This window comes from Lepidochelys olivacea, assembly GCF_965140295.1.
Source record: "Lepidochelys olivacea isolate rLepOli2 genome assembly, chromosome: 8".
Taxonomy (NCBI): domain Eukaryota; kingdom Metazoa; phylum Chordata; order Testudines; family Cheloniidae; genus Lepidochelys; species Lepidochelys olivacea.
This window is the reverse complement of record NC_140418.1, coordinates 22,801,629-22,823,909: the sequence shown is the minus strand read 5'-3', so window position 1 is coordinate 22,823,909 and position 22,281 is coordinate 22,801,629. Positions and strand designations below refer to the sequence as shown.

Genomic DNA, 22,281 nt, shown 5'->3' with positions numbered 1-22,281 from the left:
TTTTTAGCTCTGAGCCTTTGTCTTCTGGTTTATCGTTATTGGTCTCATTATGACAGTGACTTGTAACTGTGAAAAAAACAAAATAGACCTTCTCCTGCGAAATATCTGCAGTATTTTCCTTTTCTTCCAGCAAAATGAACTACTTTTTCCTCACCCCATTCTAGATTTAGGAAACAGTGAAAAACATAGCCCCTGTGTGTGCTTTCTCTTCTCAAAAGATCTAGTGAAGAGTGCAAAATGTCCACTCAAATGTCACCTTATTAATTTTGCAGCCTGACTGCAGGAAATACAAAAATCGAGATGGAACCTGGAGAGGAGGCTGTCTAAGGAACTATGCACCAGTCTGTGGAACAGACGGCATCACTCACAGCAATGAATGTTTGCTGTGTGAAAAAATCTTGTAAGTACTTTTATCGTTTCTTTGATGAAGTGAAATCACTGGTGGGAGCTACTAATAACAGCTTTTCTATTTAAGTATTTTCTTCATAGAGGGAAACATCAATTTCCCTAGGTTTCTTATCTCTTGATTATTATTTAATATTGATATTTTTTGTAATGCACAGATCAGGATGGACAGCCCTTTGTTTTGATTGTGTTTAATACCCGAGTGTCCTCTTCCGCTTACCTTCCAATAGTCCCAGGCCCAGATCCCCAAAGGGACTTTTATGAATACTTAAATAGTCAGAGTCATTGGGACAGAGTGAGCAAGAGAATGAACCTATAGCCTGGTAGTTAGGGTAGCTGGGAGACCTAGGGTTCAGTCCCCCTGCTCCAATGACTCTTTAATCTTTTACCCACGGTGGAACAGCTTCATCGGGGGAGACTGAGGGAGCCCTCATCAGAATATCCCACATCTCTGAAGTTAGAGCACCTCTTGAGAAGCGTGGGAGACCCTAGTTGAAATCCTTTCTTCTGCCTCAGGCAGAGGAGGGATTTGAACATGGGTCTCCTACATCCCCGGGGAAGGCTCTAACCAAAGGGCTAAAAGTTATAAATTGGGGACCACTACCACCCCTCCAGATTTTGAATGGGACCCAGACCTGAAGGTAGCCTCTGAACATGCCTATTGGATTGGGCCCCACACATGAGATAGGCAGGTGAAAGGCTGTCTTTCCCAGTTAGTGAATCACTCCGGGGCTTAGGTGGGTTTAGGAAGCGGTATGCATGCTCAGACAGAAACTTAAGCACCCAGGGATATTTCTCCCTCAAAATGTAGGTACCAAGTGAGTTTAGGTGCCTGCAAGGTTTGGTGGGAATTTTGTGGATCGCAGTGGAGCCTAAAACTGGGACTTAAGCACCTAAATCCCATAGTTCAGTGCCTAAGTCTGGCGTTTAAGCACCTAAGTACCTTTGTGGATCTGGGTCCCAGTGTCTTCTTGATCTGCTTTAGGCTCTAGTTAAGATGTTCATAAATTCCCCAAACTACAAATCCCTGAATGTGGCAGGAGTCAGAGTAAGAGAAGGGACCACCTGGCTAATTTAAACCTGGCCAATAAGCACTGCATGCTTGATAACCTACGTGATAGAAAATGAAAATGTAAAATGACTGTGCCTTTGCCAGAAAAACAGCACGTGTGTTTCCTGTATTCTTTTAATACTCTCTGCTTCAAACTGCTTACCCAGTAATATATTTTGTTGTTTATTCACCTTAAAGTAAGATACTCCTTCCCAACTTTATTTCTACTGATCATACTCTTCCCTTTTTGAAATCCTCTGTTTTGTCATCTCTGAATTTTCTTTTCTCCAAACAGATTAAGTACATCAGGCTTAACTTCCTGCTATCAGATTTATTGTTCTACACTGCCCCCTGTCCCAGGAACTAATGTCATTCCTGGGGACAAAGCTCAGACGTGTACTTCTTAGTGGATCAAATCCTCCCATTGGGAAACTAGCATTGCTCCACTGATGTCTATGCTGATTTGTAACAGCTGAGGACCTTGCCCCTTGTTCCGTATGGGCTTTTACAGTTCACTGTCATGTCCAGTAATGGCATCATTTCTCCAGCTCAGATCCTGTCTCTCCCACATACATTCCTCTCATCATGTTCTGTCTCTCCTGCCCACGTATGCACATTGTCCCAGAACATCTCCCTCCTGGGCATGGAATGTGCTGTTGTTGCTGCTCAGGGCCAGCAGACAGGTGGGTAAGGGAGTGTAAAGCTGCCAGTACTGGATGTCTTCTCCTCGCTGCCTGCCTTATTGGGCTGCATTGAGAGGCACAGTAGGGTTGAGGAAGCCAGCACAAGGAGCAGTGAAAATGGGACTTGGAGGAACGGGCAACTTTAGTTGTGTTCTTAGCAGCCCTGAGAGTAGTGCCTAATAGCCAGGAGGACAAATCTTGCCCATTCCTTGCAGCCCAGCTGACTTTACAACTGGTATGAGCAAGAGAAATAGTGAAGCAAACCTATGAGTGCCATTCTATACACTTAAACACCAGCAGTTACATGAGCGTCTCAAGACTCTTTTCCATTGCTCCCAGGTTATCCTTCTTGGGAGCACAGTATATTCTTCAGTCATTATGAATGTGTAACTCCCAACAATGTGGGTGTGGAATGCATTTTTATAGATTCTGACTTGGTTTCTTACTGAAGAGTCAGACTACAAATACCAGCACCCAAGTGGGCAGCCTGTGGATATGGCTGACTAAGGAAGAGACAGGTTCATATTGGAACAAATGGTAAAACATATCATAAAAAATATACACGAACAGGGCTGGCCCACTCTATTATCTCAAACTGTATCGTTTATGTTAATCTAACTAATTTAACAGCATCCTTATAACAGTTTTTACTCTTGAGGGTGACTACCATGTACTTACTCATAATGGCTAATCTTTCTTCCTCTTTTCCAGTGAAACTGGAGTCCCCATTGGCATAAAGCGCAAAGGAGAATGTTAGCACAATGGTAAATCCAGGGCTTTTATTGATTAATTCAGTGTCAGTTTCCTTTGTTTGATGTGTGGAATAGAGGACTATTTGGAACATTTTACTGCTCTGGACTAAGGCACTGAGTTCATTTTGTCTGTTTTATAACTGTCTCTTTTCCCCCTGTAGGATGAATAGTGGATGTTGTAAAGCACAAATAGGAGGTGTTGTAAGAACTCTGAGCAAAGAGTCTCAAATCATCTTGTGCACCAGGGGCTCCTAGTGGCTTCCCCGTGTCTCCTTATGTTTGTTCAATAAAGTAAACTAAAAAGTTTTTTTTCTTATTTTATTTTTCAACACAAAGCAGTATATGCTTTTGCGGGGGAATCATTAAATCAACAACTGATTTTACATATCAGCCTTCATAACATAAATAAACCACAGCTAATAAAGTATGTTCAATAATGAATAGTCTTTGAGGTTGGATTTATTTAGATCTGTAGGAAACACACATGATGGAGATCTTGAGTCAATAGCAATTTTCCACTGGGATCAGTCCAAATGGATTGATTAAAATAGATATCCTGAATGAAGAAACACGAATGCCACCAATACACTTTGACACAGACAACTAGCCGTATAACAATCACTGACTTTGTGGCTGTGAAGATAATGTATGACTATTTTTCAAGTCAAAGTTGCATGCTTGATCATGATTTTTACAAATGTATTCATTATAATTTTTTCAGACATAGTTTATGTGAAGAAATGTTATACTTCTAGCTATTCATTATTCAAAATTTGCTACTGAACTTGTGAGAATGGTCACTTAAGTCACATGTTATTGTTTCTGTTCCCATACTAGTTAAGCAAACACTTTGGAACTATCTCTGCTTCTCCTCCAAACAAATGTATTGTGTCACAAACTGAATTTTGTTTCTTGATTGAAAGAATCTCTATGAGCCCAAAATTCCTTTTTTGTGAATAGTCATATGCATAAGACCTTGCTCAGATGAATGCTGGTGGCAAATGAACACAAAAGGGCTTGTGCACGGGTGGATTGAAATCTGTAAGGGTGCTGTGCACGTGCTGCCAGCTGTCCAGTTTTATGGGCTCAGTTGTTATTCCATGCAGATGTAAGCAGTGTCAGGATGAGCTCCACCCTGACATCTGGTGGTGAGGTGTGGCAAGTTGTGGAAAAGAACTTCAGGGGCCGATCTCATTTGCATAGGCACACCCACCACGCCTAGAATGAGACCATAGCTGCCCAAATGGTCACTTTGGCTGCTGTGGGATCCCCAGTGTCTCTGTTATTGGGGCAGGAAGAATAAATTGTTATTACCCTGATTATGGGAACTGTGCTTGGAACTGTACGTGGCCTTTTGTTATGATGGAGGGATTCACCATCAACTAAGTAGCACTCGCTAGGCAAGGGTCATGGGTTCCAAAACTGTGTGAATGGAGAGAGGCTGGGGACAAGTATTAATACTTGGTGGCATGGGCCCCCTGGTGAGGGCCTTACATGCTAATTGCACTTCCTCCTCTCTCCACTGTGGAATATCAGAGCTAATTTTGACTTCATTAGAAGTCTAGTTATAGGCTGCTGAGCTCACTTTGGGCTGACAGTGCACCAGCACTGGGGCTCCCCTATTATAAGCTGAATTCACCTAAGAGCTGAAATCACTGAGTGTTGTGTTAAGTAGTGGGGGAGCCTGAAGATATATTGTGGAGCAGTTTGCGGGACGGCTGGTGAAGCAGTTCAATGCGGCGCAGTGTGTGGATGGCAGGAGCTGCTTGTGGGCCGTGGAGCTGAGCGAAGGAGTTCGTGGGGCGGCTGGCGGAGCGGGGTGCAGCTGAGCGAAGGAGTTCGTGGGGCGGCTGGCGGAGCGGAGCGCAGCTAAGAGAAGGAGTTCGTGGGGCGGCTGGCGGAGCGGAGCGCAGCTGAGCGAAGGAGTTTGTGGGGCGGCTGGCGGAGTGGAACGCCGCTATGGAGCTATGGGGCGGTCAGCTTCAGATCACGTAAGGTGCCTCTTACCCCTGTCCCATTTCCACCCAGGTTGGGAGGTAAAGCTCCGCAGATAAACTTTCGAACTCTGGGGCTGCCCTGACCAGGGACAGAGACTTTTGGGGCATTGGACTTTTGGGACTTTGGGTGATTTGGGGTTGCTGGACTCAAGAACCAAAGGGAAAAGGGCATGCCCCCAATTTGCCTGGGGTGGGTTTTTTGCTCATGGGTTGTGTTATGAATCCTGTTGGTGGTGTTTCCCCAACATAATGCCACATTGTTTCTCTCTGTTATTAAAAGACTTTTGCTACACTCAGACTATGTGCTTGCGAGAGGGGAAGTATTGCCTCTTGGAGGCGCCCAGCGGGGGTGGTATATATTGGTCCCAGGTCACTGGGTGGGGGCTCGAGCCGGTTTGCATTGTGTTATTGGAATGGAACCCCTAGATATTGAACCCGGCCCTTGTTGCTGCCAACTCTGACGGGCAGAAGGGTTACACAAAAAAAAAAATGGATAGTCCATTTTTTGTACCTTAGTGATAGTGTCGCTACATCCACCGGACTCTCACAATGCACAGCTGAAAATCATGCACAAGCAGGCTTAGACTCAAATCCTCAAAGGTATGTAAGCCCCTAGATGCTTTTGAGGATCTGGGCCTTTCTCTCTCTCTTTCCCTCTCCCCAGCCAGCCTGGGCCCAGACACTGGCGTACAGATGTAATAACACAATTGTGAGACATCAGATCTGTGCCATGCGCTAACCTGGTCAGCTGCCCACTCCCTGCTGGCCTTGGGCCCTGGGCAGCTGCACTGCAGCTCCGGGCCGGCCCCCAGCCCTGTACAGAGTGGGGGCTGAGCCTGGCAGGGATGGTACACGGGATGGATAGGTTTGCGGGTGGCTCAGTCTGCTCCCGCGGGGCAGTAAACCTGGCCTCCATCGGGGAGTAACAGTCTGGGGTGGTGCTGGGATTCCTGCTACTCCCTCCCATCGCCCATACAGAGACGCCATTCGCCTGAAGGCAGAGAGGCCACAACCAAGATGGCGGCGATTGGGCTGCAATGGAAATATGCACGAGGTGCCGCATCCAAGATGGTGGCGCGGGAGGGCCGCAGAGAGGGTTGATTTTCCCTGGTTCTGGGGTCAGGGACCGGAAGCGCAGCGGGCGGAAGCGGAAGCGGAAGCGCTGGGTGGCCGGAAGTGTCTGTCGGGGTTATCCCTCCCCCTCGCAGTCACAATAACAGGCGGCACTTGACGGCCAGGTAAGGGGCGGCGGGGCCGGGAGGGGTAGGATTAGGGTTACGTGCGGCTGCTCTGGCTCCCCGCACACGCGCCCCCGGGGACAGGAGGGAGGCGCCGGGTCGGGCTGGCCCTGGCCCTATGGAAGGGAATGGGGAGCGGCGTGTGCCCCGCTTTCCTGGTGGGCGATGGCCTGGGCCGTGATCGCTGGCGGCGATGACCGTTGCGGGCGCTGGGGCGGGCGGCCGTTGCTGGGGGGGTTGACTGACTGACTGACCGACCGACCGACCTCTCGCCTGGGCCTGCCGCTGGGAATGGGGGGAGGGGCCCTTTCCCATCTGCAGTGGCCTGGGGGAGACCCGCGGTCTGGATGACCTTTTCCCTGCTGGGGTGGGTCCCCTCTGCCGTGTAGAGCGAGTGTCTTTCTCTCGCTCTCCCCGCTTCCTTTGGGATTTGCTTCCCTGACTCCCCACCGGCACGTACTCTGCTGTAAGTGCATGAGGCGGCCTTGGGAGACCCTGCTTCATCCCTCTTGATGCCGTGCTCTGCCTCATCGTTCCAAACCTGAGGCAGGTGGAGGTGCTTTCTAGTTACTGTCCCCTTTTTCTTGCTTTTTCTCCCTTGTTACTTCAAAGAAAGGGGGTTACATTTGAGTAATGTCTCATCACAGCAGAAAACAGGCCTGAAAAATAGTGATGTCTCTTCTAAAGTACCACCTGGAAAAGGTGGAAAAATCCACTTTTCTCAGAGACAGGATGCAATAGGAAACTAAGCTCCCACAAAATAAATTCTAGGAGGATGTTTTCTCCTGTTCTCTCCCGCCCCCTGCAAAAAAAAAAAAAATCCCCAAGCAGCAGTCACATTAAATGTGACTATCAAAGATATAGTAGGAGATGGGGATTATCTGTCTTACATTGCTTTTTGCCTACTGCACTAAAAAAAATTTAGACATTCTTTAGGATCACCTCACCCGATAACAGGAATGTCATAGTAGATAGCATGTGATTATTGTCTCAAGTGGTTCTTCTTAAATAGTCCCTGGTGTCAGCACATATTTATTTGCTCCCCCTATCTTCCAGGTCAGTGCTACTATGTCTACCGATGAAACCAAGTTTTGCAATGCTCAGACTAGCAGTTTGATCTGGGTTGTATTCTGTTTTGCAAACTGTCAACAAAATTGACAGCTCATTGATTCCACAATTGCTGGTACAATATTTTTGAAACTGCTCAGTTTGTTTTCCAAAAGGAGGCTAAGCTGACAGTTCTGGTTGTTACTAATCAAAACAGGAGTTTTCTAAACTTATCAAGTTGAACACAGAAGTCACTAATTGAGAATATAACACATCAAACCATTGTTCATGTAGGATCTTTTTTTTACCTTAACTATATTAAATTGAGGAGAATAAAATTCTCTGCATTTTCTGCCTACTTTGTTTAAATATTAAAGGAATATGCATGGATTGTTTAGAAGTCAGTTGTTGTAAAACAGCAGAACTAAAATAGTGAGAATGTTAGTTTTAAAAACTTGTATGTAGAAACTTATTCCCTACGCTTATTTCTGGATACCCCACACACTGCTCTACAAAGATTACATAGTTCTGGGTGACGAGGCTTTTTCTGTCTCAGTGATGAGATCTAATTCAAAGCACAGTCATCACCAGAGAAAAGTCTGGAGCTGCTCATGTAGATTAACTCATACCTTTAGATTTTCTGCACTGGACTCCCACAAGTGGAGGTGGCTCTTTTACTTCTCTGTGGAGCTCTTCCCTGGTTTCCTCCTCCTCCACTTCAAACCACTGACTTACCTTCTACTTGACTTAAATCTTCCTTTTTATGTGTTATCTTATATCAGACGCTCTTTTTATCTTGAAATATCTTACTCTCTGTATAAAACTAAAATGTTTTCCATTCTCTGCTGCTGTCTGTCTGTCCTCATACTGGAGGAGTATGGGGAAATTCACTTCGAATCCATATCACACAGAGAAACTTTGATACCCATTTATAAAAATTTGTACCAAAGTCCCCCAGTGTCTCTGGATCCTATTTAGGAAATCTTGTCTTAAAGATGGGCTGGATGGCTCAGTTGGGATCTTGATCCTTGCTTATTGGTTGACGATAAAATATTTAGTTGGCCTGTGTGTTCCTCTTTTTATGGAGGTGTAAAGGGTGTGTGGTTTTGTGGGCCCGTGTGAGAACAGTACTGTGATCTTATAGTTACAGAGATGCTTATGTTTAGAAGACTTTAAAAAAGGATCTTGTCACATTAAAATCATACAATTAAGGTAGATTTGTTACAAACAACCTTAATATTAATCTGACAGTTTTATAAACCTAATCTTCCTTGGTTATGTTATGTACTTACTACATGCAGTAATCTACCAGGTTGGGCAAAATAAATAGAATAATCTCATTTCTTTATGGGCCTTTTCTAGTCAGTTTCATTCTCGGTCTTGTATGCTTGAACAATGCTGCAATATTTCAATTGAAAATATTGTAACTGATGAATATATAAACAAACATTTCTGTTGATGTTGGGATTTGTAAAAGCTAAGTTTTGTAAAATCTACAGTATATGTGGGGCCAGATATGACTTAACAGTATCTCTTGAGGGGAAGAAGGGTGGCATAACCTTGATGTGTGTTGTATGATTTCAAAATTTAGAATGCTGACAAATTAGCTATTAAATAAAACCTTTCCCCATCATTAGATCTGAGTGAAGTTCATAACGTTTTGAGGTTTTTTGTCAGATGCAAAACTTGCATTTGGTGAACACAATTTTTCTCTAATCTGTTATAAGATGCTCTTTATATGTCCATCAACCTGCCTTTGAAATATACTTACTTCAGGTTAGGACAGTTTATCAGAGCTATACCCTTCAGTCTTTTTTTTATCTATTCTTCATCTACTAGTTGACCAAAGAAGGAAGAGAACCAAGATCAGTTAAATGAACTGGTTGTGAGCAGCTAAAGACCCTAGGTACTGGGAAAATAAAGAATGAGGGGAAATCATGTAATGTACTATTTGTATTGTGGCTATTGGTAGAATCACAGTAGAAATACAATATGTAGTTAAATGATAACATGTTTAACATCGACAATATATATAGTGTTTCGTAACATTAACCACAACATTTGCAACAGATGATTTTGATAACTTCATATTTTTACACTCTGTTGGTTGATGAATTTTAGTTTGTGGAAAACTGAAGAAAAATCGGTTGTTGCATATTGTGAAGCTAAGAAACGCATTTCCTACTAAACACTTCTTATCACAGAGAAGTGATGAAAGTTGACACTTGACATGTTAGAGGACACACTCCACTTAAAATCTAGTCAGTTTACAAAAGTTAACTCAAAGTATTTTCATGTCCACCTGCCCTGAGTCTTCCTGCCAATTATTTGTTGTTCTACAATCATTTTCTTGTTGTGGGAAAGACCCCCACAAATAGTTTTGTATGAATTGAATTAAATTGAACAAAATAATCTTTCATAAAAATAATAATTTACCATCATGATCAGGAGAAAATATAGACCATCCAAAACTTGTGTGTATCACAGTTTTGGAGTCTTTCCACAATTTTTGTTGCAGTCTGGAAATTCTGAACTTTCATTACAAAAATGTTTTCATCTCTTGCTGTTGAAAGTTAAATCCATGACAGAGTTTATTGGTTTAACAATACTCTGTCAACGTAACTGTCCAGAAAACAGTCTTGAACTAAACAACATCAGTAGCAAGGATGTGAACTCTTCCTACCTCATGCCATTCATCTCTGTGAGCTGTCAACTTAATTAGAGTTATTAAACATGGTACTTTTTCTTTAAAACTAAACAAATTAATGCAAAAACTGCTAACATTTGGTTTGGATTATTTCAGTAGCAGAAAATGCAGCATCATTAACTCAGCCATATTGCACATTAGGTATAAAATTATCGTGAAACAACATTTACAGAAATATAGTAAGCTACAAATTTAACAGTGAAAATAGAGAGAGATTAAATGTATGCAACATTGCTGAGAAGAACTTTAAGCAAGATTGTAAGAGCCTTTCCTTTTTAGGACAGAATAATTTTATTTTGGATTGGACATAGTACACTGAAATGTGTCCACTTTGGTTAGTAATTTTCTGTATCTATTGTTCCATGAGCTGTCTTTGCTCATTGCTATGTGGGTGGCAATTGAAGAGACATTTTATTGTTTTCTAAGTTAGAGAAAGGTTACTACAGAAGTAACCTATAATTAAATTACTTGGATATGTACATAAGAGATCCAGGTGGTATTCTGTTTACTAATTTTACTTGGTTCAAAGGGACTTTCTAGTTAGTCTTCATTTGTTTGGCTGGAATTTTTTTCCAGCTTTATACACAAGGCAGATTGATTTATATCTTGCTAGAACAATCCTTCCACTTTTTAGTTGATCCATTTGGATAATGGCATTCTAGAGTTAATTTTTAGTGGCAGATTTTGTTGAGTCCTTCTGTTTATATTTATGTTTATTACTCTCTATCCTTTCTCCCACTTTTTGTCTTTCAGTTGCACTGAATTTGTATAACATTGTGAAAATTGATCCTTTTAATCAGAAATCATTGCAAATATGGGGCCTCGACGGAAAAATGTGAAACCGTGCTGCATGAGTAGGGAAGTCTCTGAAACTACCAAACTAGATGAGCCAAAAGATTATATGAACCAGCTCTCACATGAAGTACTTTGCCATATCTTTAGGTAAGAAGCTGTATTTTTTGTCTCCCCATACCTTCCACTTTGGTATCTGTGAATAAAAATCTAATGACAGGCATTCAGAAAATACTAGCTGTACCGCCATTAGTTAGATGGGAATTAAATTTAGTCCTCAGTATTTGTGGATGAGGTTTTGCTGGACAATACAGAGGAAATGTATGGGATTTCTTTCTTGTGGAACTCTACCTTTATTTCTTTTGTTAAAACTAAGCACATAGGTGGCACTATATAAATAAGTTATCTCTCCAGAGAAACACGCTTCATATTCTTTGATATAGTCATGTACACTGAAAACTACCTTATGTGAAAATTGCTATTAGTATCATGTAGAAGCAAGCAAAAGAGCAGAGAAACGTTATATCTTTTATTTTTTATTTTTTAAGTTAAGTTTGACTAAAAAACGTCTGCAAGTGTACACTGATGATAGATACAATATTCATTCTAAGGCAAATTATTTTTTTATACCTTGTAGATGCATGTCTAAAATTTGTTGCATAACTGTTTCACTCATACAGATTCCCTTACTGTTAGCGTTGCAATCTTGCCATTCAATCTTTCCTACACGTTTTAGGCATGATCGTGCTCCAGGGTGTGCAGCCATGCACTATAATGTCTCTGATAAATTCAATTACCGTGCATACATTACAAGTGATGGATGTCTGGATATATTGAAGCAGCACTGACCCTGCCGCTGAGAGTTTTAGTCAAATGGTTCATTCCATTTAAAAAATAAATGGAATACTCTAACTAGAATTTTACAGATACTCTTAGACTTTGAATAATGTGGCTGGCATGTAAATATCTTGCTGACAAGTTTAAAATGTCCCACAGATTGCAAGTATGTTTGTGGGGCAGCTCCTACTAAACGGATCCCCATTTACAATGAACTAGAGAATTAAAATGCACACTTCAAAGGTAGAAAGTTTCCAGATCTCCGGGTATGGCAACTTTGCAAGATTTGGTCAGAAATGAAATAGGCTCCTACACGTACTAAAGTATCACGGAGTCTCCCTTCTCTACCTCAGACCCTTATGGACAAGGCAAGGCCACTGTTCTGTTTTTTACCTTAAGTGCATTGGCCCGCCTGATGAACAAATTGCTACCTCTTCTGCCTAGCCACATTACATAGGTTGCTACAGTACTATCTGAAAAATCTTATTTGAATCCATGCTAGATGTGAGGAACGTCTGGGTTTGTATAGTAATCCTCTGGATGTTCTTTGGTGTGAGAGAAAATGAACGAATGTCTTTGATGAACAGAGTTTCTTTCCATCCGAAAGGTACCTTCCCCTGCAGGATATCATGTGCATGGAATGCCTCTCCCGGAAGCTGAAGGAAGCGGTCACTCTGTACCTGAGAGTGGTGAAGGTTGTGGACCTCTGTGCAGGCCGCTGGTGGGAATATATGCCCACTGGTAAGAAGTACACTTCATTTGGGTATTATGTTAATATTGTATTGATGATACCTAGCTGAGCTATGATATCATTTATACAGAGACATATGGGATGGGCTTTTCTAAAGCAGCCAAGAAAGGTGAGTGCTTACCTCTCGCTGACTTTCAGTGGTAGTTGGTGCCTTCCTCACTTCGGTACTTTTGAAAATCCCACCTGTATGTGTGTTGAATACTACAGTGATGAAAATGGGGCTGCTCCATAACAAGTTATGAATAATGTATGTTTGTTGTAAGGGGGTTTAATGTATGTATACATGGGGCAGTTCAAGAAGAGGCTGTTTGCATGCTGGTAAGAAAGAGTACGACTTCATCTAGCTATCCATTTGCCAACTGTTCAATGTCAATATAAGAGCCATTCACTTGGAGATCCTACCTCCAACCCTTGCTTAGCTCACCCATTGAATTTGTCAGGAGTGGGAGGAGCAAGCATCTGAACAGTAAGACTTGCACTGGATTTAAAGATATACTCGTGGCTGGGGGGGGAGGGGAAGGCAGGGGAAGGAGAGCTACGGTGACCGACACTCCAGAGGTTGCAGTGTTTGGGAAGTTAGACTTACAGGGGTTCCTGTCAGGAGGATATTGGGATAAGATATACATGTATACAGACTGTTTATTGTTTTTAAGTCCTGTTTCTCTTGTATTTTGTTCCTACTGTTATGACTAATCAGTACTTTGGTTAAGAAGGCTGTCTGATCACTGTATTTACCACTGGTCACAGATTCTTAAAGGGAAAAACCACAGGTACCAAAACCCTCAGACCTGCTGCTTTAGCACCTTTGATACATGGGGTCCTGCAGACCAGGGCCTCATCTAAGAGTGGGAGAATAATGGGATTCTTCTCAGGGGAAGGTAAATGGACAAGGCCTGACGCTCATGGAGGTGCACTCAGAGAGACCTGACAGAGGACAGAGATGCAGCTAGCCCTATAGTTTTGACAGCTTTGCCCTGGAGGATATAAAGGCAACAAAACATATAGAATATTAGTTCATAAAAGTTGGGGATGGAAACCATCTATTATATCATCTAATACCTTTTCTGGCATGGGAGGGCTGAGGATTTTTATTTTTTTAAAAAAAAGAAAAGGAGGACTTGTGGCACCTTAGAGACTAACAAATTTATTAGAGCATAAGCTTTTGTGAGCTACAGCTCACTTCGTCGGATGCATACAGTGGAAAATATAGTGGGGAGATTTTATATACACAGAGAACATGAAACAATGGGTGTTACCATACAGATTGTAACGAGTGATCAGAAAAGGTGAGCTATTACCAACAGGAGAGCGGGGGTAGGGGGAACCTTTTGTAGTGATAATCAAGGTGGGCCATTTCCAGCAGTTGACAAGGATAGTAGGAGGGAAAATAAACAAGGGGAAATAGTTTTACTTTGTGTAATGACACATCCACTCCCAGTCTTTATTCAAGCCTAAGTTAATTGTATCCAGTTTGCAAATTAATTCGAATTCAGCAGTCTCTCCTTGGAGTCTGTTTCTGAAGTTTTTTTTGTTGAAGAATTGCTACTTTTAGGTCTATAATCGAATGACCAAAGAGATTGAAGTGTTCTCCGACTGGTTTTTGAATGTTATAATTCTTGACATTTGATTTGTGTCCATTTATTCTTTTACATAGAGACTGTCCAGTTTGGCCAATGTACATGGCAGAGGGGCATTGCTGGCACATGATGGCATATATCACATTGGTAGATGTGCAGGTGAACAAGCCTCTGATAGTGTGGCTGATGTGATTAGGCCCTGTGATGGTGTCCCCTGAATAGATATGTGGACACAATTGGCAACGGGCTTTGTTGCAAGGATAGGTTTCTGGGTTAGTGTTTTTGTTGAGTATTTGCTTCAGGTTGGGGGGCTGTCTGTAAGCAAGGACTGACCTGTCTCCCAAGATCTGTGAGAGTATGGGTCATCCTTCAGATAGGTTGTACATCCTTGATGATGCGTTGGAGAGGTTTTAGTTGGGGGCTGAAGGTGATGGCTAGTGGCGTTCTGTTACTTTCTTTGTTGGGCCTGTCCTGTAGTAGGTAACTTCTGGGTACTCTTCTGGCTCTCTGTCTGTTTCTTCACTTCAGCAGGTGGGTATTGTAGTTGTAAGAACGCTTGATAGAGATCTTGAGGGTGTTTGTCTCTGTCTGAGGGGTTGGAGCAAATGCGGTTGTATCGTAGAGCTTGGCTGTAGACAATGGATCGTGTGGTGTGGTCAGGGTGAAAGCTGGAGGCATGTAGGTAAGTATAGCGGTCAGAAGGTTTCCGGTATAGGGTGGTGTTTATGTGACCATCGCTTATTAGCACCGTAGTGTCCAAGAAGTGGATCTCTTGTGTGGACTGGTCCAGGCTGAGGTTGATAGTGGGATGGGAATTGTTGAAATCATGGAGGAATTCCTCAAGGGCTTCTTTTCCATGGGTCCAGATGATGAAGATGTCATCAGTGTAGCGCAAGTAGTGTAGGGGCATTAGAGGACGAGAGTTGAGGAAGCGTTGTTCTAAGTCAGCCTTAAAATGTTGGCATACTGTGGGGCCATGCGGGTACCCATAGCAGTGCCGCTGATTTCGAGGTATACATTGAAGGTATACATTTTTGTTATACACAGAGAATTGCAGCATAAGTTCTGTCTGTTTACTGTCACATGTTTACTGCTACATGTTTACTGTCACAAAACATTCAAAACTTGTGTCCTCCTCATAGGTTTCACTGATTCCAGTTTCCTAACGTTGCTGAGGAAGATGCCAGACATTGAACAACTCTATGGTCTTCACCCCAGGTATCTTGAAAGGCGCAGAGTCCGTGGCCATGAAGCTTTCAGCATTCCTGGAGTGCTAGAGGCCTTGCAGGCCTGCCCAAATCTGCTGGTAAGTGTGCAGGTTCAAAAGATAAATGCCTTTCATCAGTTGATATTATGATCCTTGATAAGGCTGCAGAGGAAATAGATGGTTGGGATTAATTAACACAATTAATGATGTAACTTCTTGCTTGGATGCAGTACTGTTGTGCATTTAATCTTTGTCTTGCATTGATGGCAGCTGAAGTAAACGTTTACAAAATGTGTTGCTAGTTTACAAATGGGTGCTGTTTTTTTGTAGTCACTTCAATGGGAGTTACAGGTGCTCAGCATTTCTCAAGATCAGGCCATTAGTTACAGCAGTATTGCAGCTAATTAAGCAGTTTCCTATGACCACTTCTGCTTTTAAGGCAAATGGTTCTGCAAATGTCAAGGGAATTCGTGCATTGCCTCAAGCTCTGAGCATTACCGAGAAGTTTGCTTGGTTAAGAGAAATATTATTTCTGCTTAATATGGTAACTGGAGCCTTGCCTTTGCTTATTATTGTACTTTTATCCAGGGTGTTGAGACCTCTCATTTGGAGCTGGTGGAAGCCATTTGGACATACATGCCACAAGTTCATATTTTAGGGAAGTTTCGTAATCGTAATGGTGCTTTTCCAATCCCGCCCGAAAACAAACTGAAAATTCCTATAGGAGCTAAAATTCAGACGTTGCACTTAGTAGGTAAGAGTTTATTGGTGAGTAGTTTCCTTAGATACAAATGAACTTAAAAGATTTGAAATGCTGCATAATCTGGAACCTATATTTGACTCTAGGACAAGCAGAGTTCCAGAACGCAAACTCCAGTGTGACTGTGTTGACAGATGGTGGTGAATTCCCCGTTCAAGAGCCCATAATTTTTGAAGTGTTCCATTTGCTCTTGGGGCACAATCTGTAGAGATGGGTGTAAGTGCCCCCCATCAAAGTCAAAATCATTTACCCTGAGAGATGTGTTGTTAGACCCTAAAAATCATGGACTGATTAGAGACACTGGATTAATGGTTTATTACAACAATCTATAACCCACTTGCAATCCCTACCCTCCTGCTTTTCCCCCACCCCTCATGACTGGAAGGGTGTTAACAGGCCACGTCACTTGTATGGTCCCTTGAAATATGTGTTAACTACTTATGCTAAATAATCTGTTCCATCTTGAATTTAGCTGTGACCACTCTGAGGGCTTGTCTACACTTACAGTGGCAATGCTACAGCCTTTTAACACATCAGTGAAGATGCTACTTAGGCTGACACTAGGGCTTCTCCTGTTGGTGCAGGTCAAGGATCAGCAATCTTTGGCACGCGTCCCAGGGTAAGCCCCCTGGCTGGCTGGGTCAGTTTGTTTACCTGCTGCGTCTGCAGGTTCGGCCGATTGCAGCTCCCACTGGCTGCGGTTCACTGTCCCAGGCCAATGGGGGCTGCAGGAAGCGGCAGCCAGCACATCCCTCGGGCCACACCGCTTCCTGCAGCCCCATTGGGCTGGAGCGGCAAACCGCGGCCACCGGGAGCCGCAATCGGCCGAACCTGCAGACGCAGCAGGTAAACAAACTGGCCCGGCCCACCAGGGGCCTTACCCTAGCGGGCCGCGTGCCAAAGGTTGCCAATCCCTGGTGTAGGTAATCCACTTCCCTGAAAGGCAGTAGTTACATCAACCAGAGAAGCCCTCCCATCAACATAGTGCTATCTACACTGGGAGTTAGGTCAGTATAACTGCGTCGCTCAGGGGGTTGATATTCCGCACCGCTGAGTGACGTAGTTATATCGACATAAGTTGCTTGTGTAGACACAGCCTGAGGAAGTTTCCCAGACCTGAAGAAGAGCTCTGTGTAAGCTCAAAAGCTTGTCTCTCAGCAACAGAAGTTGGTCCAATAAACCTCACCCATCTGGTTTCTTTAATTACCCCGAGCCCTGGTCTACTCTATAGAGTTAGGTTGGCGCAAGGCAGCTTGTATTGACCTAACTCTGTAAGTGTTTATACTAAAATTTCGCTCCTGCTGATGTAATTTGCACACTACATCAACTTAATAACTCCACCTCCATGAGAGGTGTAGAGTCAATATTGATGTAGTTAGGTTGACACAATGTCATTATAGACACTGCATTGCTTACATTGACCATTACTGGCTTTCAGAAGCTGTCCCACAATGTCCCACACTGCCAGTTCAGACAGTGCAAGCGCTCCTGGTGAGGACGGGCACAGCCGATACAAGGAGCAAAGCGTAGACACGCACAAGCGATGTAATTACTGTGGCAACTGTATGCCAACCTAACTTAGGTTGACTTAATTTTGTAGTGTAGACGTGCCCAGAGATTCATTCTACAGTATACGTCTGAAAGTTTGTTTAATGTGGGACCTGATTTGGTTTTTTGTTGTTGTTCCTGTATTTTAGGGGTAAATGTCCCTGAAATTCCTTGTATCCCAATGCTGAGGCATCTTTATTTGAAGTGGGTGAGGCTCACCAAACCACAGCCCTTTAAAGATTTCCTTTGTATCAGCTTACGCACTTTTGTCATGAGGAACTGTGCAGGTAAGGTGTGCATCTATATAGGAAAAAACTAGTACCTGTACTAGGGATATTGTAACTGCATTCGTGCTCGACTACCAAAGGGCACTAGCTCAGAACATGATGGTAAAAATGCCTGAGCCCTGTCTACCGTAGCACTTACACCTGTACAGCTGCACCATTGCTAGCAGTTGCTGTAGTAAGGTTACTAAGTTTACTAATGCAGATAAGATCTTGGGATTGCCCATCATGCAGTACTCCAGAAGCAATCAAAGGCTTTATTTCACTTTTGATATTGAGGAAAAAATTCTCCTATGCTGTATTGCGTTGTTACATTAATAGAACACCTCTAGTTCTTAGTTCTGATAACTTGCTGAACTGAACGGGTGCAAATAGGCGTATCTGATGGCTGCATTATTTGAATGATGTATTAAATAAGCAACCTTCTGTGTATATGTTCCCTATCGGAAGATTTTTTTTCTCTGCAGGACCCACAAATTCTCTGAAATATGTCCCCTTAGTGACGGGTTTGGCTTCTGCCCGAAACCTGGAGCATTTAGAACTGGTTCGAGTTCCTTTTCTTGGAGGACTTATCCAGCATGTTGTAGAAGATAGCTGGAGATCAGGTATACAACTTCCTACTGCCCTGAAGAATAGAACAAAATTACCTCGGGCATCTCATGGGTACCGATCTTATTCTACAGTTTGTTCTTTAATTAGTATGCTTTTAGCCATGTTGAAAGGGTGTTAATAATGGGACTTTTATTTTATTTTTGGGTATTGTTTTAATCTTCTGTATATAACTATATGCTTTAGTGACACATTTTTGTATACTAATACTGAAAACAAATAAAAGCTAAGTTAAATTGAAGTTCTATATTTCTATAACAATGGAAACTATTAAAGAATTGCTACCTTTTGACATTCCAACCAAATGTCAATCTTTACTGTCATTTCACTTTCTAGAGGGTGGAACTGGCAGGAGTAATTTGAAGGAAGGTCACTTTTAATTTAAAAAAAATAGCTTCTTGGTAAACTTCTGTTGTGGTAGTCAGGGCTACCTCCTACCAGTAGGTGTCAACGTAAGGAAGCTTATATTAATTTTCTTTAAAATGGCATGTATTCTTATTGTTAATTGCAATTCTGCATTCGTAAAATAACACCAGGAAAGTGAGTAATGTTTTAATGCCACAACCCATTGACTAAAGTGAAATTTTGCTTTTCTTTCCCTTTATCAGGTGGTTTTAGGAATTTGCACACTATAGTTTTGGGAGCTTGCAAGAATGCTCTTGAAGTGGATCTTGGCTACCTCATCATAACTGCTGCACGAAGGTACTTGCCTTCCCCAGCCATTGTCTTTCCTTTCTGGTTTCTCTCTCTTCAAATCACAGTTGTTTAGGTAATTTAATAAATTCCCAGTGTTTGAAGAACAAGAAGTTTTAAATGTTCAAGAGAAAAGCCATGTGAACTTTTACAATCTATAACAAGAATATCAAATGGCTAGAGGAAAGGACTGGGAATTACCATGCCTGGATTCTGTTGTTACGTCTGTCACTGACTTGTTCTGTGGTCTGAGCCAAGTTACTGCACTTTGTCATCTGTAAAATGAGTATAACAGTATTTTTCTAGCAAGTGTGTATGAGGCTTAATTGGTATTTATAAATTGCGTGGAGTTCCTCATTGCTGCATAACTGCAAAATACTGAAGGATGCAGGTATCCACTGGATTTCACCATTGTCAAGTAAATGTTTTCGTTTTACTGCCTAGAGTGGAACAGAGGCATTCACTCGGATGTTTTCTGCACTAAACAGTGCTTTGTTGCATCTGACCTTGAATGTGAACTGTACTTGATTGCTTTTAGGTTGCATGAAGTGCGAATTCAACCTTCCCTGACCAAAGATGGTGTCTTTTCTGCACTGAAGATGGCAGAACTGGAGTTCCCACAGTTTGAAACCCTTCATCTGGGATATGTTGATGAGTTTTTGCTACAATGTATGCACATTTTTGAAAAAAATTCTTAAATTACCTGGTGAGGGTTAGGATAGTGCAAATTGATAGTTTTGGTGTATTTTTCTAAGACTTGCTTTTAAAAGAATATAAATAATTATTGCTCTTGAATCTGGTGACGTTTAGTCAAGTATGATTTTTCTGTACCCCCTGAAACTTCCATTGTAACTGGGACTGAGACTTTGCTTTGTCTAATGAAAATAATACTCTGGTCTTTGTGTCAAATGGGATTACAGTATGGGACTCAGAAAAAGCTTATTGAAAGGCTGCAACTTCTGAAGCAGCAGATCGCTGAAATCTTCTATTGTCTTTCTTTAGGCAAAATGACTAATGGGGACTTGGTAAAATATGGCTTGGCTGATGTCGTTGAAAATCCAGGAATCATCACAGACATTGGAATGAAAGCTGTAAATGAAGTATTCTCTTGCATCAAGTATCTGGTCGTGTACAACTGCCCACATCTGCACAACCCAAACAATTGGATCACAGGTATTGAATGCTTTTGGAATGCTGGAGATACAATGTGAATGCCTCACATCAGGATGAAGATTTCTACTTAAACTCCTTTCAGTAAATGAACATCATAATCCTGCAATTTAAGGAAACATCTGAGACCAAGAAATGGTCTATTTTTTTTTTTTAAAGATTTGGTAGTTGAGGGCATGCCTTCTGTGTGTGTGTGCGTGTGTGTATATATATAATATATATACACACAAGCAGAATATTGTTAATTTGCACTGTAGATTGGGGTAATAGTTAGGAATTATTGATGTTTGCAAATTAGTAAGTGAGAAATATAGTGGAATAGTGCATCATATAAAATTATGATGTACCCATTTAATAAAGTTAGTCCAATTTAAAAGTTTTCATGATAATTCATTGTGCTTGAATTCTGACTTTTTAGGACCAGGTCTGATGATGAGAGTGTATTTTCGTGTCTATCGCTGATTCTACTCTGGTCCCCTTTCCTGAGAGTTGATAAAAGTGCAAATTAGTGCTAATTACGATAGTGATTCCTGTGATGCGAATGCTTGTCTGTTATGAGCTAGACTGAGACTACAAATGCTTTTCATACAGGTTGTGAACAGCAGGATGGATTTAAATCACTAGTCAGGAAGGCTCCATTTAATCATGGATTTATACATAAAAGTGCATTCTTGTTGGTTGTTATAACCTTAATACATATTCCTCACAATTCAGAGATAGATGTAGGTTTCATTTTTAGAAGATACACTACATTTTTAAGTGATTTATTTTGAAAACTTTTCAGATTAGTTTTACAGCTATATCAGAAAATGAATGGTTGTTTGGTTGTTTCATTTGCCAAAGGTAATTGAAGCAGATATTTATGAAGTCATTGGGAGGTGAACTATCTCCAATTCAAAAGGTTAATCATTAGTATTTGGAGGATTTTCTTGCCATGCAGTATTAGGAGGAGAACATCACCAGACAGACATTTAAATTGTTTTATTTAACTAAAACAACAACGTTATGTAGTCTGGATTTTTTCTTCAACAGCAAACATATAATATTTTAACAAAACAAGCATATGAATTTTTGAATTTAGTTAAACATTCACATTTTTTAAAATCATGTTTGTTTTTGTTAAAATTGTTTTTAACTAAAATAGTTAAATGAAATATTAAAAAAAAATTAAATCGACTATGTCAGCCAGGTCAACATGAGAAACTTAAAATACTGGCTTCTGCAGCTAACTCAGTCGTTTTCACCTTCATCTTCCTGTTTGTTCATAAGCTGGAAAAGAAAAACAAGGTTTCCTGCTTTTTCAGGTCCCAAACGATTTCTCAATTTGGAATGAATTAGTCCAAAGGAAGAAAATATTGTTTCTACACCGGCAGAAGAAGCTACTGCTGTCAAAAGTGAGATTATCACTTCAACAGTCTCTGAATCCAAGTGCTTAAGTGACTTCCACCAGTTCACTGGTGTGACTTTCTTTAAAACATCATCAGCAAACATGTATTTCTTGAATGGTTCACCCTTAGCTCTGAAGTTTATTATAGCTGGCATTATGGAGGGATGATTGCTGGATGTCCATGTCATAGCCATCTCCTCCTCTTCAGCAGTTAAGGTTCCACCTTCGTACCAAGTATTGAGAATATTTGCAAGAAAATGAGCTGGAGATAGTGCTTATCCCACTTGTTTTTTTAATGCTTGTAACTTAACTCTGTCATTGCATATTTCTCTTTTTAACATCTCACTCAGCTTCTTCCAAATTTCAACAGCATCAGCAATAAAACAGCTATTTCCCTGAGTTTTGTTCAAGGCTACAGAAATAGGCTTCCAGGTACTCAGCATGTGTTCACCATTTCTCTTAAGCCCAATGTTGAGAACTTTGGCTGTGACAGGGCCATCTATTTTTTCATGATTTTGTTCACAAACTGTCATCAGATTGAGCCAGTTCTTGATATAGTGCTCAAAACAGTCCACTGCTGAGTTCCATCGCACGTCTTGTGGGAGAGTTAGCTTGGTTCCTCCCACTTTTTTCAGAGCAACTGCTGCAAAGTGGTTGTTACAGAAGTATTTTGCAATTTCAATAACATTAACCTTTATTTCTGGAACACCGAAGTCTTTGGGTAGGATGTGCATCAAATGAGCACTGCAACCGTATGTTATGAGCTTGGGACTCTCTTCACTCTTC

At 41.7% G+C, this 22,281-nt stretch overlaps 1 protein-coding gene and 1 long non-coding RNA gene across 4 annotated transcripts in view; both read left to right on the top strand.

Moving 5' to 3' along the window:
* Positions 1-343: 343 nt before the first annotated feature.
* On the top strand, positions 344-3,138 carry LOC311525632. Its single transcript, XR_014712831.1, has 3 exons — positions 344-400; positions 2,851-2,903; positions 3,053-3,138. It is a non-coding gene; the product is annotated as an uncharacterized lncRNA (long non-coding RNA).
* Positions 3,139-6,036: 2,898 nt separating this feature from the next.
* FBXO38 (F-box protein 38) overlaps positions 6,037-22,281 on the top strand; it is a 39,442-nt gene continuing 23,197 nt past the window's right edge. For 2 of the 3 annotated variants that reach the window (XM_084635906.1, XM_084635904.1), the window contains exons 1-10: positions 6,037-6,126; positions 10,634-10,822; positions 12,117-12,250; positions 14,980-15,143; positions 15,633-15,798; positions 17,502-17,639; positions 18,104-18,241; positions 18,854-18,947; positions 19,477-19,607; positions 19,941-20,111. In XM_084635906.1, the coding sequence (XP_084492032.1) occupies positions 10,695-10,822; positions 12,117-12,250; positions 14,980-15,143; positions 15,633-15,798; positions 17,502-17,639; positions 18,104-18,241; positions 18,854-18,947; positions 19,477-19,607; positions 19,941-20,111 (1,264 nt within the window). In that variant the 5' untranslated portion in view covers positions 6,037-6,126; positions 10,634-10,694. The remainder of the gene's footprint in view (positions 6,127-10,633; positions 10,823-12,116; positions 12,251-14,979; positions 15,144-15,632; positions 15,799-17,501; positions 17,640-18,103; positions 18,242-18,853; positions 18,948-19,476; positions 19,608-19,940; positions 20,112-22,281) is intronic. The other variant, XM_084635905.1, reaches the window with a different exon arrangement.